General features: G+C 54.8%; 1 protein-coding gene across 1 annotated transcript; it reads right to left on the reverse strand.

The window, feature by feature from the left end:
- Positions 1 to 469: 469 nt before the first annotated feature.
- On the reverse strand, positions 470 to 19,161 carry LOC138916765 (tumor necrosis factor receptor superfamily member 1A-like). Its single transcript, XM_070230283.1, has 11 exons — positions 18,878 to 19,161; positions 12,331 to 12,418; positions 10,826 to 10,954; positions 7,858 to 7,972; positions 6,076 to 6,206; positions 5,793 to 5,882; positions 5,363 to 5,401; positions 5,234 to 5,259; positions 4,111 to 4,368; positions 2,482 to 2,524; positions 470 to 1,519 (listed from the first exon to the last, which is right to left on the reverse strand). Exons 1-11 carry the CDS (start codon positions 19,106 to 19,108, stop codon positions 1,215 to 1,217), a joined length of 1,455 nt encoding a protein of 484 aa, XP_070086384.1. The 5' UTR covers positions 19,109 to 19,161; the 3' UTR covers positions 470 to 1,214.
- Positions 19,162 to 20,929: the final 1,768 nt, after the last annotated feature.

Raw genomic sequence — 20,929 nt, forward strand, 5'->3', positions numbered from 1 at the left:
ATCTAGGAGAGCCATGGGAGGCGGTAAACGCGACAAGTGTGGGCATGAGGTAGGCGGTGGGGCTGGGGAAGACACCCTAGTTTCTGGACTGAGAGAGACTGCGTGGTTGTGGCATTCACTTTAACACTGAACCGCAAGTTGAAGATGCTTGGCTGGCACTGGATGGAAAGAAGCAGGCTGATTTGTGGATAATTCCAAGGGCTGGTGATGTTTGGGGTGAGTGAGGAGCAGGGGCAGGGTGGGGCTCACATTCTGGACTGAGCAATGGGTGGATAGCAGTCATTCCCGGGGTCGGAGACCCCAGGGAATACCACGAACCATAAGAGGCTCCTCTGGCCTCTAATGCCCATTCTGCAGCCACCCACCCCCATCACATCCTTGGGTCTCCTGCCTTCCTCTGCCGTGACATCACCTCCCAAGAACATCACACCCAAGGCTGTGCGCCCACCAGGAATGAGAGGAAACGTTATTTAAGGTATTGCTTTTTATTAGTAAAGACAAATTAGAAGTGGATGCTGAACGTGTACAATCTTTTGGTAAAACACATTTCGCATCAATGTTTACAATACATTTACAATACAATTACATCAAAGTTACAACAGTTAGAAAACTTCTCTGTGTCTGTCACCATGCCCCGACCTGCCTTAGAAAGGTGGGATCTAGTGTCAGTCCAGTCTTCTCATCAGGCGGAAGCCCCGAGCGATGGTCTGATCCCCGTGCCAGGTATAGACGAGTGCTGAATGACAGCTCAGAGCAGTCACCAAGGTGCCTATGGGGCACCTAGTCGAGGTCATGGGGACATCCCAGTGACTGAGATCAAGGAGTCGGTGGCTGCAGAAAGACAATCACCAAACTCTCCCGGCCTCGGTGCCTGGGAACAGGTTCCAGGGAAGGTGAACCTACCCAGCACAATAAGTGGTTTCCAGGAGACAAGCTCACAGCTCCTTGAAGTCCACTGAGGACCTGCCCACCTCTGCCACGCTGGCCAGAGGCAGCCCGCCTGGACTCCCCTGCCCTGGCAGACCGGCACTCTTGGGTGTATGCGGAACTGACCTCCCCACAGGAAGTGTTATGTAGACTCTATTGAGACGACGTGCACAGCTCCAGTGAGGATTCAGGAAGTTTCTGCCGGGGCCAGCACTGGGTGGGAAGCTCAGCTCCTACCCATTCACGACACTGCTTAAAGGCATGCGCCTGTACCAAAGGAGTGGACTCTAATTTGGGGTCTCTGCATGCTTAGCTAAAATATTTTCAGCAATCAATTTGTTTATAATATTTTCCAAACATGTACGTAACCGCATTTGATGGAGGGCAGCCATGAATTTAAAAATAGAAGCTTCCCTGCCTAACTTGTTTCTCCACGTGATGAGCATCTTATGGTGCCCTTCAATCAAATTTCCTTGATTTTCGTAACGGCACCTCTCGATCTCGTTTCCTTCGAGTCCGATAAGCGTCATAAACATGTTCCATTTACTTGGTGTAACCTCCTGTCCGAAGATATAATAGGTCTGACTGGTGGCTGAAAAACAAAAAGGAAGCATTTGTTTACATTTCTGGAAGGCACGTGGAGCACGCACTGTCACTCTGCTCCCTGGGGGTGCTGTCCCAGAGGCGTCTCCTCCTCTCCCGAGGGCTGCACACCAGCCGGCACGCCCCGGCCCAGGACGTGGGAGGCGCTGTGCAACCCCAGCTGATCCCACAGAAGGGAGCAGGCGCAGAGGCCAGGAGACGGAGGTCAGTCCAGGGCCTGCGCAGCTCGGGTTCTGGTTGCGCCCGTGCCTCATTCATTCCTGGAGCCAACGAGCCCAGCAGGAGGAAGCAAGGATCTGGGAGAGCCCGAAGCCCCGTGGGGATAAGGAATCCGCTGAGGGGCCCCCTGCCCTTCCTGTCTCCCTTGACACCGGGAGAGAGGCTGTAAGGGGGTCGGCCCTGAGAAGACCTCGCGGCATGAGCCAGGGGTGCCGCGCTCAGGATCTGAGACCTGGGGCAAGTTTTGTAACCTCTCTGGGTTTCGGATTCTCTTGCTTTTAAACCTGTGAAATGGGGCAGTCTCACCGAGCTGCTGGTGAGGATGAGGTTATAGACAGCAGCTGCTATGCAGCATGTGTTCAACAAATCCTGACTCTCGTACCACTAAAAACACAGCATCGGAGCCAACGAGGGACCCAACAATCGAGGGTGACGCAAGTATTCCTACCACTCACTCATGTGTTTTCTTAAAAACATGAACGTTTTATAAAATAATAGCAACACTCACTCTTTATGAACCCCACAAAACTTCTATTTGACAAACGTCTATTTTCTCTAATTTCCTTAGTGAACGTGAAAAACTGAATTTCAAATCCACAGGGGAGGTCCTTATAGCCTCGAGGAGGCAGATGTTCCCCCATCTCAGAAATAAACACATGAGGCCTTGACGTTCACCGCAAACAGGATTTGAGCCTGAACAGTCAATATAAAAGAAGAATTCAGGTTACTTACTGTTACAGGACGTGTCCTTCAAAAAATACGTTTGTTCATATTCCTGCAGAGAAAAGAGAATAAAATTGTTCCAGGAGAAGAAATCTGTGTGGCCTCTTCGGGGAATTCTACTGCAACAGAACCGGAACGTGCTCTCTGGTAGGAACAGGGGGTCGGGGCCAGCGGCCCTCCGTGCACCTGAGACCCAAGAGTGGGACGGCAAAGTCCGCCCACAGGGAAGTGCCCCCGTGTCCCACCCACAGGTGGCAGAGAGCTCACAGCCCACCTGTGTCCTCTGGGTCATGCTCCGCAGGTCACTGCTGGGGCTCGAGGACACTGTCTTGTCACGGCTCACCCTGCTTGGGTGGCCCGGCTGCTCTGAGCGTGCCCCCCGACTCTTTCCCAGACCCAGCCCTCGCTCCCTCCACCCTGGGGGGGGATGGCGGCGGCAGGAATCAGTAAAATGATGTCACCTGGGGGTGACCCGTTCTACTCGGGACAATACTAACGGAGAGGACACCTGTGCACAGAACGCACCGTGAAGCAATGTTAGTGACTCACACGCAGTTTCCTGGTTCATGGAAACCTCAGTGCGGACCGGACTCCAGACACCCTGGACCGCCCGCCCTTGTAAGGAGCCGCTACTAGCGATGGCTCCCCACGCCCGGGCCTCCTGAGGACGAGCTGAGGCCTTCTCTTTAGTATCAAGCCGCCTGCCCTGGGCGTAAGGCCCAGAACATGACTGCGAGGTTCAAGTCCCAGCTCTGCCTCTTGTCCCCTGCTGGCTCGGCGCCTGCCTCACCCTCCTTGTCCCGTAGCTGCTCAGCCGCAGACTAAGACGGGTTGCATGCTCACGGCACAGTCTGAGAGGGGCACCCAGGGCCCCCGCACCCTGCCTGACCGCCCAGTGCCTCTCACTGACATGGGCAGAGTCCTCACTTGTGCATTTCATGTTCTTGGACTCCTTGGAGAATCCGAGGATCACAGACCACCTCCCTGAAATGCTGCCTAAGGGCACACGAGCCACTCAGCCACAGTCTCCGAGTTCTCCACCTCTAGGCCAGAGTCAGGGGCCCAGGGGCCCACGACCTCCGGCACAGGGGCCCCATGATCTCCTCCCTGACACCCTTCCCCTCAGCTGCACACAACGTCCCATCTTCCCAAGGGGCCCTCCTCCCCAGGGCCACTTAGCAGGTGTCTGCTCATCTTGGGTGGCCCTAATCTGAATAGTGCCCTCATAGAAAGGGGAAATGTGGACACGGGCTCACACACAGGGAGAATGTCATGCGAAGACGAGGGCCGCCATCGGGATGGCGCTACTACAAGCCAAGGACCCCACAGATTGCCAGAAACCACCCACGGCCAGGCGGGAGGCCGGGAGCAGACTGTCCGTCACAGCACTCAGGAGAAACTAGCCCTCCCACACCTTGATCTCGGACTCCCAGCCTCCAGAACTGGGAGACAATGAATTCCTGCTGTTTCAGCCGCCATGACCGTGGTAGGAACTTTGTGGAGGCTGCCCCAGGACACTCATACAAGAATGTGAGAGGAGCACACGTGTTAGCACTGAACACAGGGCCCTGCATACAGTAAGCGCTCAATAAACGTAGGCTTTGTTATTGTTCAGAGCCACCCAGATGTCTCACTCACCTGCTCCAGACTACTGCGGGAGCGGTGCTGTTCCGCCATGCCCTTGGGCCCATGGGCGCCAGGCACACGAATTGCTGGCACCCGCAATTCGATGCTTTCCTCGGGGTCCTCAGACAGCCCTGGGCAGGTCCCGGCCCTGGGGGCCAAAGCCAAACTTTCTTCCTCCAACTCCCGGTCTGTTTCCACACCAGCGGCTGATGGGCCCCGCTCAGGGTCCAGTGGTAGCAATGCGTCATCAGGCTGGCTGCGTGCAGGTGGCTGAAAGACAAAGTCATTTCTTTTGGTGCCAGGAGCCTGCAGGATGGGCCGTTCCCAAGCCACTTTTAGAGAAAGAAATGCCAACAGTCTGATAGGTAAGCCAGAGCTGTGCCATTTGAGAGAATACTGCATGGGGTCAGGTCCCACTCTGCCACCCACTCCCCAGGGGATCCCAACACAAGACTCTTGTGGGTTGAACGGTGGCCCCCAAAGAGAGATGCCCACGTCCTAACCCTGGGACATGTGAACGGGACCTCCCTTGGAAATAGGGTTTTTGCAGGCGAGGTCATACTGGATTAGAGAGGGCCCTAAATCCAATGACGAGTGTCCTTATAAGGATACTGATTAAGCTACAGAGACACATGGGGAGAGCACCCCGTGAAGACGGGGGCAGAGACTCGGGCGAGCGTCTACAAGCCAAAGAATGCTGAGGATCGCTGGCAACCGAGGAGAGAGGCGGGGCAGAGCCCCCTGCCCACCGCGAGCCTCAGGGAGCCAACCCCACCGACACCTTGATTTCGGACGGCGGGCCTCCAGAACTGGCAGACAGTAAGTTCCTTACTGTTTCAAGCCACCCGGTTGGTGACAATTTGTTTAGATAGCTTTAGGAAACTAAGACAAAGCCCTTTGCCCCTGTGTGCCTCAGTTTCCACTCAGTGGCCTAGACCAGCGGAATTTAAATCTTCTTTCAGCACAGACATTCTGGGGCTGTGACAAGGTGGAGGCAGACAGCACCGCACAGCGGGCTGCAGACCAGGTGGGAAGGCCTGGGGCTGCCTTGCGCCCGCCCCTGGGATGTCTCCTGAGGCCCCACTGCCTTCAAGGACTGAAGCTACCATTAGGCGAAGCCCTGGGTGATACTTACAGGGCTGCCGGGCTCCTCCGATTCACCTGAAAACAAAGAAGACAGAAATGAAAATAACTGATACTCAACAGGACAATGACTTCCACGGGGGAGATGAAATGCCTTGAATTCACAACAAAGAGGACTTACCTTTCAAGCAACCGACCACCCGCCGGCGAATCTGGACACCTGGAAGACACAGGAGGTGAGGTGACACGGAGCGCTCGCCAGTCCCCGGGGCCCGGCCGGAGCCCTCCTCCCTCGAGCAACTGCCCCTGGCTGAAGTCTCCCCACCCTCCTGGCGCAGTGCACCCCAGACAGCCAGTCTGCAGCTGGCTGGAATCTCAGCTGACCCGAGATTCGGGGCGTTAAGGCCCCTGGGTCAGGGAGCACAGCGCACGGCTCCCCGCCCCAGAGCGCCAAGCTCAGGCGCCCGAGCGGCCCCTTGAGTTACAAAGTGCGCATAGCTGTGTTTTAAATGAAAACCTGTCAAGAACCTTGCTCCACCAGGGCCCACTTCTGAGCTCCTGACACAGTGGCTGATCTATTTTACTCCAGGATTCATCTAACTCTAATTTACCTTTTTTCTGGTAAACGACAATGATGACGATGATGAAGAGGACAACCACCACCGCCACCGCAATGAAGGGCTCACTCGAGTTTCCGTTTCCTGGAAGGAGGCAAAGGAGAGGATGCTGTAGCAGGGCTCAGCACGCCTTCCTCATCCTACTGAGCAGAAAGAAAGTCTCTGCTCCTGGGAGCGACGGCAGTGGTCGTGACTCCCCAGGCCCCAAAGTGCTCTCCCGCTGATCACTGAGTAGTGACCACACAGCCACAGGGCCCGCAGAGCCTAAACGAGTTACCTTCGTGGCAAAGGTGTGCCGAGCCACCTTGAAGAAATGGAATCAGCCTCTCATCTGGCTCCTGGTTAGTTTCTACGGCACAAACTGTATCCCGTGTGGCACTGCAGGGCTGAAGGACTGAACCTTGACACCTGAAAGGAAAGAGAGAAGAAACTCTGGGGGCCGGCCTGGCGGCATAGTGGTTAGATTCGCGCACTCCACTTTGGTGGTCTGGGGTTCATCAGTTCGGATCCTGGCGCTACACCGCTCATCAAGCCATGCTGTGGCGGCATCACATAGAGGAACTAGAAGGACTTACAACTAGGATGGACAACTATGTACTGGGGCTTTGGGGAGGAAAAACAAAAGAGAGAGGAAGACTGGCAACAGATGTTACCTCAGGGCCAATCTTCCTCGCCAAAAAAAAAAGAAAGAAAGAAATGGATCATTGCTTCCCCCACCCATTGGGCCCAAAGCATCCTTCTCATACCCACAGGCAAGGGGTTAGAAGGGACCAGCCCCAGCTCCCAGGATGGCCCGCCAGGCTGCAGGCAATCATTGTCTGCCATTTCCCTGGCAACGTGGCCCAAATTGGTTCAGTGAGAGTAAAGCTTGGGAATTCTCTGTGATATATGCAGGAACAGCAGCCCACCCTCTCTGTTCCTGGATAGAGCTGTGTGCAGCTATGAGGAATGAACCAGTTGTAGCTGTATCTCTACCAAGAGGGAAGTGAGCCCAAAGAGGAAGCCCATGGAGAAGGGGACAGGGAAGCAAGAGCAGAGAAGCCAGAGGCCTGATCAAACCAGGCCTAAAGGCAGTCCTGACTTGGAATCTGTCAGGTACACAAGCCAGCGGTTCAACACAGTCTGAGTGGTATTTAAGAATCTACCTGTGCCTCAGAAATGTGAGCTATTTTGCACGTGGCTTTACCACTGCAAACGTCTCCCCAAAAAGTCCTCCCGAAACCCACGCCCACCCGGGACCTCAGAAGGAAACCTTATGAGGAAACAGGGTCTTCGTAGATATCATTGAGAGAGGTCATACTGCATTAGGGTGGGCTGTAATCCACGACTGCTCTCCCAAGAGGGAAATCTGCACGCAGATAGAGAGAAAGCCCCGCGAAGATGCAGCAACACGAACACGCAGGGGAGAACCCCGTGAAGGCAGAAGCAGAGGCCGCCACAGTGAGTCCACAGCGGAGGAGCGCTGGCAGCACCCAGAGCTGGAAGAGACGAGGAAGGAGCCTCCCCAGATCCTGCAGAGGGAGGGCGCCCTGCCGACACCACCATTCGGACTGCTTGTCTCTGGAACTGTGAACGAACACATTTCTGCTGTTTGTTTTAAAGCCCCTAGTGTGGTGCCTTCTTCTAGCAGCGCCAGGACGCTACTGCCGTCCTCTCTGCCCAGTGCCGCCCCCTCACCCCCACTCCTCACCGACAGCTCACCGCATACGTGTCCTGACCCTCTGTCTGCACCCCTGCTGGGGGCTGAGGGCCTGCAATGCCACCTGCCAGACGTAGTGGGGCTCAGAACCATTCGTGAGTGAATGAATGAATGAATGAACCAACGAGCACTGACTCAAGGCCGGCCACCAGGGGGAAACATCCAGGCGACGTCACATTTAATCTGCAGGGCACCTGTATGTGGTAAGTGCTACCACTGGCCCCATTTTACAGATGGGGAAACTGAGGCTCTGGGGGGTGGCAGATAACTAAATGACCCAAAACCAAGATGACGGTCAATGGAGGAGTGGGGGTCCCATCCCAGGCCTGTCTGGTCTGCCTGCGCCCCCGAGGCCCGAACCTTGTGCAGCGGAAACACTTCTCAGCGCAGTCCGGGGAGTCGCAGTAGAAGCTGCCCTGCTGGCACTGGCACTGCCGGTCGCTGACCCGCGAGCAGTTCGTCACCACCTCCTGATCTGCGAGAGGGAGGGCTGAGGGTCAGTCACCCGGGGCCACGTCCAGCTGCTGGGTGGCAGCCACAGAATCTGCACTCAGCCTCCCTTCTCAAACAGGGACGGAGAGGAGGGAACAGCCAGACCGTGTCCCCCGCCATCAGGGTGTCCACGGAGAGGCTGATGGGTGACCCCAAGACCTGGGGGCTTCGCAGAGACCAGTGGGTACCCCTGAAATGTGGGGTGGGGGCCAGATGCAACCCCTCTGACATATCCCCCTATTTTTCTCTTCATCTCATTTGCCCCACAAAGGACTCCCCTCCTGCGTGCTCGTGCGAGGAACACATCAGAGCGAGCAGTGGACAGCAGAGAAGCCCTGACCCCCGGCCGCCAGCAACGCCTCTGCGGTCACGCCGACGCCGCCCTGCCAGAGTGCTCGTCCACACCCGCCAGACAGGCGCAGGGCGAGACCCGCCGAACGTCGGGCGCTGAATCTGTGCTGGGGCGAACAGCTTCCCAAAGGGGGGCGTGCTTAAGGAGGCCTGTGCCGACCCCCACATTTTCTCCTCTAACACCCTGAAAGAACTTGACGTGAGCTATAAATGAAAACAAAACGGGACCGCATCCCGAGCCTGACACCCAGCCCACCACCACGCGCCTGAGGCCCTGTCCCCACACCCCTACTTCAGCCCTCTAATCCCATCACATTCTCGTCGTCCTTGAACCCGGTGTTTGACACGACACGGGCATCAGCGGGATCCTGCTGCGCACCCCAGCCCGGGGCGGCTTCTGCTCACTTGTATTGTTTCAGCCCATTCTCGGGGCGGGCACTAAGCACAGCGTGAATTCCCACGATCGTTTACACCCACTGCGCTGTCAACCGGCGGTTGGGGTGCTTCTGCCTTCACGTTATTACAAACTCTTCCCCATCTCGCTCGGCACACACGGCAAGAGCTTGTCCAGGTCTAGACGGAGACGTGGAGCGGCTGGGCCCCGGCTGGGGCACATTTTCAACTTCAGTAACTATGCGAAAATTGTTTCCGAAAGTGGCTGTACCCATTTCCTACTTCTTCCATTAGTTTTTGAGTTCTCATTGTTCCATGTCCCCATGAACACTTGGCATCAACCTTTTAAATCTGTCAGTCTAGTAGATAAAAAATAGAGTCCCTTTTTATTTACTCCAGGCCTTTTTCTATGCTTCCTGATCATTTCTCTTTCATCTTCCCTGTAATGTCCTTGTCTCTTCCCACTTAATTTTTTTTTCAATCCGGGCCAGCTTGGGTGACCTAGTGGTTAAGTTCAGCGAGCTCTGCTTCAGCAGCCTGGGTTCAGTTCCCGGGTGGGGACCCACACCACTCGTCTATCAGTGGCCATGCTGTTGTGGAGGCTCACAAGCAAAAAGAAGATTTGCAACAGATGTTAGCTCTGGGTGAATCTTCCTCAGGAAGAAAAAAAAAAATTTCAAACCTTATTGATTTATACGCAAGCTTTTTTTGTTCTGGATACTAATTTTGCATGAGTTGTATGTATCATAAATATATTCTCCCAATTCACGGCTTCACTTTTCCAATTTGGGTGTCTTTTGATGAACAGAACTCTGTCATTTTAATGTAGTCACATTTATCAATCTTTTATGTTTTTCTTTTAACAAACATCTTTTCACTGTCCTCAAGTCATAAATACTCTTTCTTTTTTTCTTTTTTGAGGAAATGAGCCCTGAGCTAACTGCTGCCAATCCTCCTCTTTTTGCTGAGGAAGACTGGCCCTGAGCTAACATCCGTGCCCCCTCTTCCTCTGCTTTATATGTGGGATGCCTAGCACAGCATGGCTTGCCAAGCAGGTGCCATGTCCGCACCTGGGATCCGAACTGGCAAACCCTGGGCCGCTAACGCGGAACGTGTGCACTTAACTGGTATACCACCTAGCCGGCCCCATATCTTTTCTTCTTAAAGTTTTACTTTTCACCTATGGATTTTGATGCACCAGGAATTGATTTTTGTGGCTGGCGAGAGGTAGGGACAGTAGAAACTTGTGTCCTGCAGGGGATCTCTTCCTACGTGGACAATTCGTGATCTGTCCTAGCATCGCTTGAGGGTCCCACCTTCCTCCTGTGAAGCGACAGGTCACAGCACCACACTGCACTCCACATCCACAGGGCTATTTGCACGGGTCCCATGGTCTACCCCTACGGGAACACCACGCTGTCTGTAACTGTCTCCATACAGTCTTGCTACCTGGGACAGCCAGCATGCCATCTTCTCTGCGTTCTCCAGCAGTCTTTTGGGAGTTGTCAGCTTATCAGGTTTCGTGCAAAGTCCTGTAGGGACTTTCTTCTAATGCAAGTTGTCTGTATCGCAGGTGGACAGCATGACGAGTGGACGGTCCCGTGGGGAATTTCACAGGGAACGCACTGATCGGAGAATCATTCCACGCAGGACTGACATCGTACTCACGATCATCTTGTCTCGCTCTGCATGTTTAGAGTTTCTTAAATGCTGCTTGTTCACATAAATGTTCACACATCCTTTGCTGCATTTATTCCAAAGTATCTTATATTTTTTGTTTTTGTTAATACAAATGGTATATTTTTTTAAAGTTACATTTTTAAAACAAGTTTGGGGATATAGAGAGATTTAGATGAACTTCCGTATATTATTCTGGTACGTGGCAACTCTGAGAGCCTGCTCACACGGAGATGGCCCCTTTCACCATCTACACGGATCATCATATAAAACACACCACGGCTGAGGGCTACGGTGGCAGCTCAGTTGCTGTGTCATCTGTCATCATGCCCTTTGGGGCGGTTTCTACAAGCCGGTTGAAGGGCCCCTATTTGAAAACAAAAAGACTCCCGGAGCCTGACTGCAGTCCACTTACCCTCCCGGCACTGGGCACACGGCAGGCAGCTGGTCATCCCCGTGGGGTGGGCAGTGAAGGTTCCAGGCTCACATTCCCTGCACTGCCCTTTGCTGTGGTTCACCGTGCAGTGCTCGCTGACGTAGGACCCTGCGGGGGCGGGGGGCACAGAGGGGAGGTGAGGGCCCAGGGCAGTCCTGCTCCAGCACAGACCTGATCTGGGCCCTGAGGCCTCTGCTCGAGGAGGCCCCGAGGCGCCTGGGCGCTGGGCCCTCTGCATAGTACCCACCCTCGAATCCTATCTCCTCGGAACACTGCGACTGGTAGTGGGCTGCGCGTCCCAGGAACTGGGGACCTGAATCGCCCCTCGGCTTTGATGGGTGTCCTGCAGCATGTGTAAGCGGACTGTTTTGAGCACTGATGCTGGACCCGTCTGAGAGCCTGCGAACACCTCCATCCTGCCTCCACCCCAGGCTCCTGACAACCTGCGCAGACTCAGCAGCTCACGGCCCCATCCACAGAGGCAGCTGACCCAGTCCTAGGGACACCCTCCTGGCCCAGCGCTCGCCACATGCAAAGACTGGAGCTGAGCCAAATCATGGCCTCCCTGGGAAGAGGCCATAACAGCACCCACTCTGCACGTGTGCCGGGAGTCCACGGATTTCACGTGGGGCCAACGATGTTCACTCTTTCCCAGATGTGGTGCGTGCATGTGCATATAGGTGTGCGTGTGCATGTAGTTTATGTATGGGTATGTGTGCTCCCTGAAGCGGCAGCCCCATGGAAGCACAGGTTCACGGACAAAATGAGGCATGCGTGTGACTGGGGGGTATGGATGGCGATGGGTGTAGGGACGGAGTGGGCCTTTTCAAAGAGGAGACCCATGAAGGTCATTTCATTGCTACTGTGTGCACACCTGTCCACGTGTGCAGATGGGGTGTGGGCGGTTGGGTGGTGGGCCCCTGACCAGGTTCCCCCTGAAGGCCCAGGTGCTGTGGCCATGACTGGCCATGAGGAGCTGAGGACTGGGGGGTGGGGGGAGCAGGCCCTGAGAGCTGCAGCTCATCGTTGGCTTCACGGGGGAATTCCGATTTCACAGCTTCCTTGTGAGGAGGGATAAACCTCCAGGGATCAGCTGTGGGCGAGGAAGTGGCCATGGCCTCTCTGCAGGGAGCTTCCCTTCCCTGGGAGTCCACCACCACCCCCGACAGGAGGGCAGGTGGGAGTGTCCAGCCTGGGCCTGCACCCCCACTTCCGTCCTCCAAGCCCTGCAGAACTCACTCACCCACCTCAGAACAAGCACACAAACCCCTCTGCTCCAACGACAGCCCCAAAGAGGGGAGCAGGGTGGCCTGAGCAGGTAAACAGCGGTGAGTGGCTGCCCAGGGGAGGCCCACGTACCCCGAGCCAGCCAGGCTCTCCCCACACAGGGCAGCCTCCAGCTCTGCTCAAAGGACCTGCAGCCTCCCTCCCCTCAGGACAGGAGGTCTGCCTCCGAAAGTTCTGGAAGACATCCAGGGGCTTACCAGCTGGGCAGAGTTTGCAGCACAGGTGGAGACCCTCAGCCTCATACTCATCCGGGCCGCACTCGGTCACACTGGGTGCTGTGGTCACCTTCAATCACAAAGGGGAGACTGGCGTTACCAAGAGATGCCTCTGCTCCCAAGGGAACGGTCCACGTCCTCGACACGCCGCCCGCCACTTGGGAGCACTGCTCTGCTCGCGGGGGTGCGCTTCACTGGAGGAGCACACACTGGGACCCTTTTCTTAGACATGTCTGTGCTGTTTGACCTGCTCTGCGGAGCAGCTATTATTCGGCGGGGGTGTGTTCTTTAGCTCCCACATGCACGTGGTTTGCTCGGCTACCTCTACTGTGACATCTATTCTATTCGCGTGGTCAGAACCGGATTCTGTACGGGACGGTCTTTGGAACACGGTTAATTTTTACAGCACTTGTGTACCCTTTGTTAAGAAAGGACATTATCCATTGGGAAGAGGGATCTGAGTTTGCACAGCCATCTGTGTACACACACACACACAAACACAGAATGAAGCCTCTTCCTTAGGTGGTCCCAATTTTTTACATTTTTTCTGCTCCATCTATTCATTTTTGAGGCAGATTAAAATCTCCTAAGTGGATGGATTTGTAGATTTCCTACAGTTATGTCCGTTTTTGCTTTGTGACATTTGAGGTTACGTTATTGGATACATCCAATTTCACGATCGTTTCACTAGCACAGTTGATCCTCCTTATCCGCCGAATTCTATACTTGCAAACCCAGCTACTCGCTAAAATTTATTTACAACCCCAACGTCGATACTGTCGCTTTCTGGGACACTGGCAGGACAGCCGAATATTCCACCACCAGGCACACGTGTTCCCAGCGGCGGTAGACCAAGGCGACGCTCTGCCATCTTGTTCAGTTCTCAGAGTCTAAACAAGTGTCCTCTTTGCGGCCTGGTTGATTCTTCATATTTCTGTGCTACTTTGGTGATTTTGCTGTTTACAGTGGCCCCCTAGTGCAGTGCTGAAGCGCGGTGTGGTATTCCTTAGGGCACTAGGCCCCGTGTGTCTTATGGAGAAAATACGTGTGTTAGATGAGCTTCCTTCAGGCACGAGCTATAGCACTCTTGGCCTTGAGTCCGTGCTAACGAATCAACTCTACATTAAACCAGGTGGCTTTAAACAGAAACACACAGAAAGCGAGGGGACGTATTGATATGTTGATGAAAATGCTGTGACCGGAGGCTCGCAGGGACCTAGCCCTGTGTGTCTCCTACCGGCAGTGGCTCAGTGCTGGCTCATTCCCCATCCACAGCGACGTTCGAGAACAGAAGTATCGCAAATACGAGAATCAACCGTCACCTGCTGTGGCTTGTTCCTTTGGTCATCATTGTCCTGTACTTCTTTCCCTATCCAGTCTGTCGAGCCAGAACCCTTTTATCTGAGTGTGACTGTGGCACCCCGGCTACGCCGAGGTGACAACAAGCCTGCCCTCGATGCTGCCAGCCTTTCCTCTCCACTGCACTGCTGGGTAAGCGCTGTGTCACTTCTTTTAGGGCACAGCCCTCAAAACACCACATCGCTCGATTTTTCTAATTCAACCTGATGACTCACAACTGAGTTTAACCTATTTATACGGATCAGATTACTCTCTTTTACATTGATTTCTACCATCTTACTTTGTGTTTTTGATATCAGACTTTCTCTGATTCCCTTTTTTTCCCTTCTTTTCTGGCTTGTGCTTCCTTATTCTTCCTGGCTCCTCCAGATCCTATTTTCCTTTCCTTCACGGCAAAACTGAAGAGACTCTATTTTTAGTTTTTACTGGTTTACGTTGCATTTTAACTTGGGGAAAATGAGGCAAAGGTAGCAAAGGAAAAGTATTTTAGGTAAGTTTAAAGAAGAAAATTCAGTTTGCAAACACCACCGTCCTAACTGTGTCAGGCAAGAATCGTCAGTGGACACTAACATCCTCAGGGAAAGCAGGAAGAAAGGCAGAATATTTACACCGTTTCAAAGCAGCTCCTCGCAAGACACTTGGTAACTACCCACGGAAAAAGCAGTAACTTCACAGTGAAGACCTGGAAACACCACCGGGACCAAGTCAACGCCGCCAGTACAGAGACAACTCGACATCACGCATAGAAGGAGACGACTCGACATCACGCACCACGGTCTCCCGAGATGGGGCAGTTAAAAGCACGCAGCATACGTCCACTGTGCGCATCACTTCTATTCTAACTGGAAATAAGAAACCATCAGACAAACTCAAATTGAGAAACAGGGTATGAAACGATGGGTCAGTACTCTTCAAGAGTGTTAAGGTTGTGGAAAGAAAGACTGAGGGAGGGCTCTGACTTTACCCAAGGACATCAGCGGGCCGCCTGCCGACGAATGCAGGCGGTGTGCAGGCCTGCAGCTGACAGCATGGCACCCGTGTCCCTCTCCTGGCTCTGCCCGCTGCACTGAGGGCACGGAAGATGCCATCCTCTGTGAGAGCTGGGGGGTGGCACGCAAAGTCTTTGTGCTATCTGACTTCTTCTTTTATTTTTTGAAGGATATTGTGGGGTTTTTTCAATTGGGCTAAAATTCACGTAACTTGAAAGTAACCATTTGAAAGTGTACAATACAGTGGCATTTAGTGCATTCACACTGTTGTGCCACTATTTGGTCTATTTTGGTAACTTTCTAAGTCTGAAGTTATTTCAAAATGAAACTTTAAAAATTAAAAACTTATGAAAACAAAAAGCCCCAGACCAGAGAAATGCAGCTTTTGTCTCGGGAACTCTGCCCGGTCAAGATAACGGAGGCTGTGTCCTCCAACCAGGCAAGGCTCACCGTCACAGCCCACTGCCGGTCCCCGGCAAGCGGGAAACACTACAGGAAGTCGTGTCCTCTCCTCTGGCCACGCAGGGCCTGGCCCTCCCCGGCAGGGCTGCCCACCTCAACGCCACATCAAGCCTTCTCTGCCCAGCGCCTCCCATCCTGCCACCGCTCCTCCTGCTGAAAACACCCTGCTCCGCCTCCTCACAGCGACCAAGAGCGAGTTTGGGAGGGTCAGCGGCTGTTTCGGCTTCACCAGGGTTGGCTGCCCCCTAGTGTGTGCCCCCCATTCCTGCATCCCCTGACCTCTCAGGCCCAGGACGAGGCAAAATGGAAGGGCTCCCAAAACACTCAGCAATGAAGAGAAATACTATTTCATGCAATATTTTAAAAAATCAGATTGGCAAACGGCTGCCGGCCTTTGTACATAAAGTTTTTTTGGAACCGGAGTTGGGATACCAGGATGCGAAGCAGCTGAGCGGGGTCAGGGTCGCATTCTGTCTCTATTTAAAATGATTTGATTTTTTTGCATGATTTGTTCATGTTTTAAAAACGCCGCATCAAACGAAACCACATCACTCATCTGTCAATAGCCTTTGCCATGGTGGCGGCTCACACAGAAAAACTAAAAGGACCAACAACTGCACACAACTACGTTCTGGGGCTTTGGCGGGAGAAAAACGAAAAGAAATTTAAAAAAAAAAAAAGACTGTCAACAGATGTTAGCTTAGGAGAAATCTTCCCCTGAAGAAAAAAAGGAGGCCAGTCCCAGGGCTGAGCGGTTAAGTTTGTGCGCTCCGCTTCGGCGGCCCAGGGTTTCACCAGTTTGGATCCTGGGCACGGACCTAGCACTGCTCATTAAGCCATGTGGAGGCAGCGTCCCACACAGCAGGACTAGAACCTTCAACTGGAATAGACAACTATGTACTAGGGGACTTTGTGGAGAAGGAGAAAAAAACCTTGGCACAGATGTTAGTTCAGGGCCAATCTTGGGAAAAAAAATACTACATCAAAATATCTATCCTGTTTTCTGAGTGTTTTTGATGCCCCTGTAAGTTTCACACCTGACACGTGTACCTCACTCACACCTTCCTCTGGCCCCTCCCTTGCAGATGACCAAGGGGTTCCCATTTTCCTGGCCATGGGCCACCTCCCACTGGCAATGTCCCTACCCGCCTGGGGCTTGCCTTGGCCACGGGTCCCTCTCCTCACTCCAGTATTCCCCGTCCCCCTCTGCTGTCCCCCTGGCTCCTTCTACCAACTCCTCAGGCTGAAAAATCCCCTCCAGTGCCTTCACTCCTGTCCCAGGAAACTCCTAAAGAATCGCCCACTGGGGGCTGGCACAGCAGCGCAGTGGTTAAGTGCGCACGTTTGTCTTCAGCAGCCCGGGTTCGCCGGTTCGGATCCTGGGTGCGGACATGGCACCGCTTGGCAAGCCATGCTGTGGTAGGCGTCCCACGGATAAAGTAGAGGAAGATAGGCATGGATGTTAGCTCAGGGCCAGTCTTCCTCAGTAAAAAGAGGAGGATGGGCAGCAGTGAACTCAAGGTTAATCCTCCTCAAAAAAAAAAAAAAAAGAATCGCCCACTGCACACCCGACGCCCTGTGGGAACCACAACCAACACATTCGTGGACCCACAAAAGGCCTTAAATGAGCAGTACATGCCACCAACCTGAAGTGAGCCGTCTGCTTCCCTGGGCAACCCTTCCTCACAGGAAGGAGGGTGCTGGGAGAGCCTGCAGGAGGCTGAGAAAGACTTGGGAATGAACCCCAGTGCCCTGCTCTGAAAAAGGCTCTGCAAGGCGGTCCTGAGAACCCTGGGCCCAGCGGCCCACCACACAGGAGAGCTGCTTCCTCTGCCGCCCGAAGGCAGGTTGGCGGCTAAATCCAGAAGGTGTGGACAGGAAGGTTCTCCTGGCCCTCAAGCTTCAGGATGAAGGACAAGAGGCTGACAGAGGAAAAGCAGCCTGAAAACACCAACCGACCCGCTCTGATGCACAGCCAAGGCTCCTGGAAGAAAAAGCTCTCTGGATAAAACTCCTCAGCTCTTACTGCAGCCCTGCAGGCAACGCGGCCCCCGCCTTCCTGCACCACCAGACGGGCTCTGCTACAGGGCACACGATCCCAGAGAAGGAAGCTGCAGACAGCCAGCCTGCAGGGCAGGATAGAGGAAAGCACACGCCAATCGGACCAGTCGGAGCTCCTTCTGAATTTGCCTGGAACAAAGCCCACACAGACATCCCTGTGCACACCCGGCAAATACGCAAGCACAAGCAGGCAGCCCAGAGCTGAGGACAATGCTCAGGAGGTGTCCTGCAGGAATGCACTCCAGGCAGAAAAACACCAAGAATGGACTGATCTCAAGAATTTCACAAAAAACCTGAAGTCGATGCACTGATCATTATTTAAAAGTGCTAAAAACAGAAAGGGCATCCTTCTCAAGAGAGAAAAACAGCCACGCTGTAGACAAACTGGCTTCCAGGAAATTGAACAACACCTTTGGTGTGGAAAGTTGGAGTTTCCCTGGGTTCATGTACAAGTTGAAAGGAACCAAGAATGCAGCCTGGAGCCCCCCAAAGCCTGACTCTGAGAACTCTCTGGGCCAAGGCTCCCCGCAGTGAATCTTCACACGTTCTCTGCTTGCTGCGCTCAGAAACACAGCCCTCACTGTGACCATGTCATTGCGGGGGACACTCACTCGCACTTCAAAGAACGTTAGCGATGCGCATAAGAGTGAAACAGAGTATGTGTATGAAACCATCTCTGCATGAACGCTACAGTAGAAACAGCTGAGTTCATTTGTAGCAAGAAAAAAGAGACAAGACCCGACTTCTTTTTAAAAAATAAAACAGACCCGCTCAGCTTCGTCCCCACGTCCCGCTTCCTTGTTTCCGCTCGGGGCACCGTGGAGCCCCACGCCCTCAAGCCCTGCTCGCCCAACGGGGGGCGCCCGAACATGCACAGAGTCTCGAGCTACCCTCAAAACACTGGGGCGCCAGCTAGGGCCCACCCTGCGCCAGTGTCGCCCACCAGGACGCCCTCAGCCCGGGTAGGAGCAGCGGCAGCGCCAGCAGCCGGCACCACCAGGGACCCGGCACGGCCGGGGCGGACGAGGGGCGGTCAGCGAGCGCCTGGGGGCGGCAGGACACCCAGCCAGCCTTCGCGGGCCGCGCCGGACAGCAAACGTCCCCGGCCGATCGCGGCCGCGCAGCTCGCGCCTGGGGCTCTTCGTCTCCGGCCCGGGGCACGGCCCCGCCCCCACGCGCACCCCCGCCACCCCCGACCCCCTGCCGTACGCGAACCACCGCCCCCTCAGGCACCCCGACATCTCCCCGCGCCCCGGACACTCCTCCTCTCTCCCCGCACCCCGCGCCCCGGCCTCACATCGAGCCCCGGCCTCTCCTCCTCTCTCCCCGCACCCCGCGCCCCCGGCTCCCATCGCGGCCCGGCCTCTCGTCCTCTCTCCCCGCACCCCGCGCCCCGGCCTCCCATCGCGCCCCGGCCTCTCCTCCTCTCTCCCCGCGCCCCGGCCTCCCATCGCGCCCCGGCCTCTCCTCGTCTCTCCCCGCACCCCGCGCCCCCGGCTCCCATCGCGGCCCGGCCTCTCGTCCTCTCTCCCCGCACCCCGCGCCACGGCCTCCCATCGCGCCCCGGCCTCTCGTCCTCTCTCCCGGGCCCGGGTCCGCGGACCAGTAGCAGCCGCCCGTGCTGTAGCGGCCCGTCACCGCGACCAAGCCCCACTCACCCGTCCCAGAAGCGGCAGCAGCAGCAGCAGCCCACACGGCGACATAACTCCGCCAACCAAGAAACCAAACGGCTGCCGGCGAGGGAGGAGCTGCCGCACGGTCGGTACACGACCGCCGGAATTTATAGGGCCGGGACGCCGGCTCCCCGCCTCCCAGCCTGCGCCGGCCCAGCGGGTAACTCCTCGCGCACAGCCAACAGGAAGCCCCGTCCCCGCCGAGCATGCGCACATCCAGCCGCAAGCCCCGCCCCGCAGAGCGTGCGCACACCCAGCGGCAAGCCCGCCCCCCCGAGCACGCGCACAGCCAACGGCTAGCCCCGCCCCCGCCCCGCCTCTCCACTGGCGGGTGGAGCGACTCGTGGTGACGCGAGCGAGGGTAGCAGGTGGGCGGTGCCCCTGAGCTCCTCAATTCCTGAAAGTGATGTGTAATTGGCTAAAATAAATCGTCCTCAGAGCTGGAGGAACCACACACGCCAACAGGGGAGCCCTGTGTTAGCTTGCTGAGCTTCCCCAATGAAGTATCGCAGACCGAGTGGTTTAAAGAAGAGAAAGTTCTCGTCTCACAGTCCCGGGGCTGCAGGTCCGAGCCCAGGGGCGGGCACGGCGGGCTCCTTCGGAGGGCTGGGAGGGAGAACCTGTTCCCCGTCTCCCCCCACTCCCCGGCTTCTGGTGGGTGCCAGCGAACTTCCTTTGCTTCCTTGGCTTGGAGAAGCGTCGCCCCATCTCTCCCTCCATCTCCACGTGTTCTCCCGCTGTGCGTGTCGGTGTCCAAAATTCCCCTTTTTATAAGGACACCGGTCACATTGGATTAGGGTCCACCCTAGTCCGTTAGGACCTTGTCTTTAAACACATCTGCAAATAGGATAATTACATCCTATTTCCAAATGAGGCCACCTTGTGAGGTATGGGGGTTAGGACCTCAACATATACATTTGGGGGGGGGCACAATTCATCCCATAACGTGAGATGTCTGGTCCAGAGTCATCTAATGACACTACTGGAAGTAGCTACTACAGCAGGGGAGGAAGGTAAGAATGAACGAGCCCTGAAGGAGCATCCTGTTCTTTAGTCAAACAAGTTCCCAACTTTCTGCCGCGGGCTGCTCTGAGAGCTTTGCATGTGTCGTCTGAATCCTCCACGTTGAGGGCTGTTGGTTAAACTGTCAACGAACTAATGCCTGAAGCCGCCATGCAGTGTAGACGTTTGTGCAGTTGCTGGGGACTCAGGAGGTGAAACAGGCGGATTAAGAAAGGGATTCAGGAGGAGGAGCTCCTGGTGTTGGCCAGGCTGGAGCTGAGAGTCAGCCCCTCCTGCTCCTCCGAATCACAGATCCGTCCCCTGGGGGGCAGATAGTGCTTCCACAATGACAGGTCTTTGATGGTGCTGGTTTCCCAAGGAGTGGATTATGAGGATCCTGGTAGGACCCGCTGTGGCAAAGCTGTTTCTCGTTCCACTCGAGATCCAAAAGGATTGAAAGCAGGATCCTGAAGAGATGGTTGCACACCCATGTTCCTAGCAGCATTATTCACAAGAGCTAAAAGGTAGAAGGAACCCAAGTGTCCATCAGCAGATGAATGGATACACAAACTGTGGTCTATGCCTATGATGGAATAGAAGTCAGCCTTAAAACGGAAGGAAATTCTGATACTTGCTACCACTTGTAGATGAACCTGGAGGGTGTTATGCTAAGTGAAATAAGCCTGACACAAAAGAACAAATATTGTGTGGTCCCGCTTGTATGCAGTCCCTAGGGCAGTCAAAGTCACACACAGAAAGTAGGACGGTGGGTGCCAGGGACTGAGGGGGTGGGGGGATGGAGAGTTAGTGTTTAATGGGGACAGAGTTTCTGTTGGGTGAGATGGAAAGTTCTGGAAATGGATGGTGGTGATGGTTGCACAATACTGTTAATACACTTAATGCCACTGAGCTGTAAACACTTAAAGATGGTTAAGATGGAAAATTTTATGTGATGTGTATTTTACCAAAATGAAAAACCATAAAGAAAGAAATGCGCAAACAACCCATTGTGGCAGTATGGTATTCAGCTCTTCC

This window comes from Equus caballus, chromosome 12, assembly GCF_041296265.1.
Source record: "Equus caballus isolate H_3958 breed thoroughbred chromosome 12, TB-T2T, whole genome shotgun sequence".
In the NCBI taxonomy this organism is placed as follows: domain Eukaryota; kingdom Metazoa; phylum Chordata; class Mammalia; order Perissodactyla; family Equidae; genus Equus; species Equus caballus.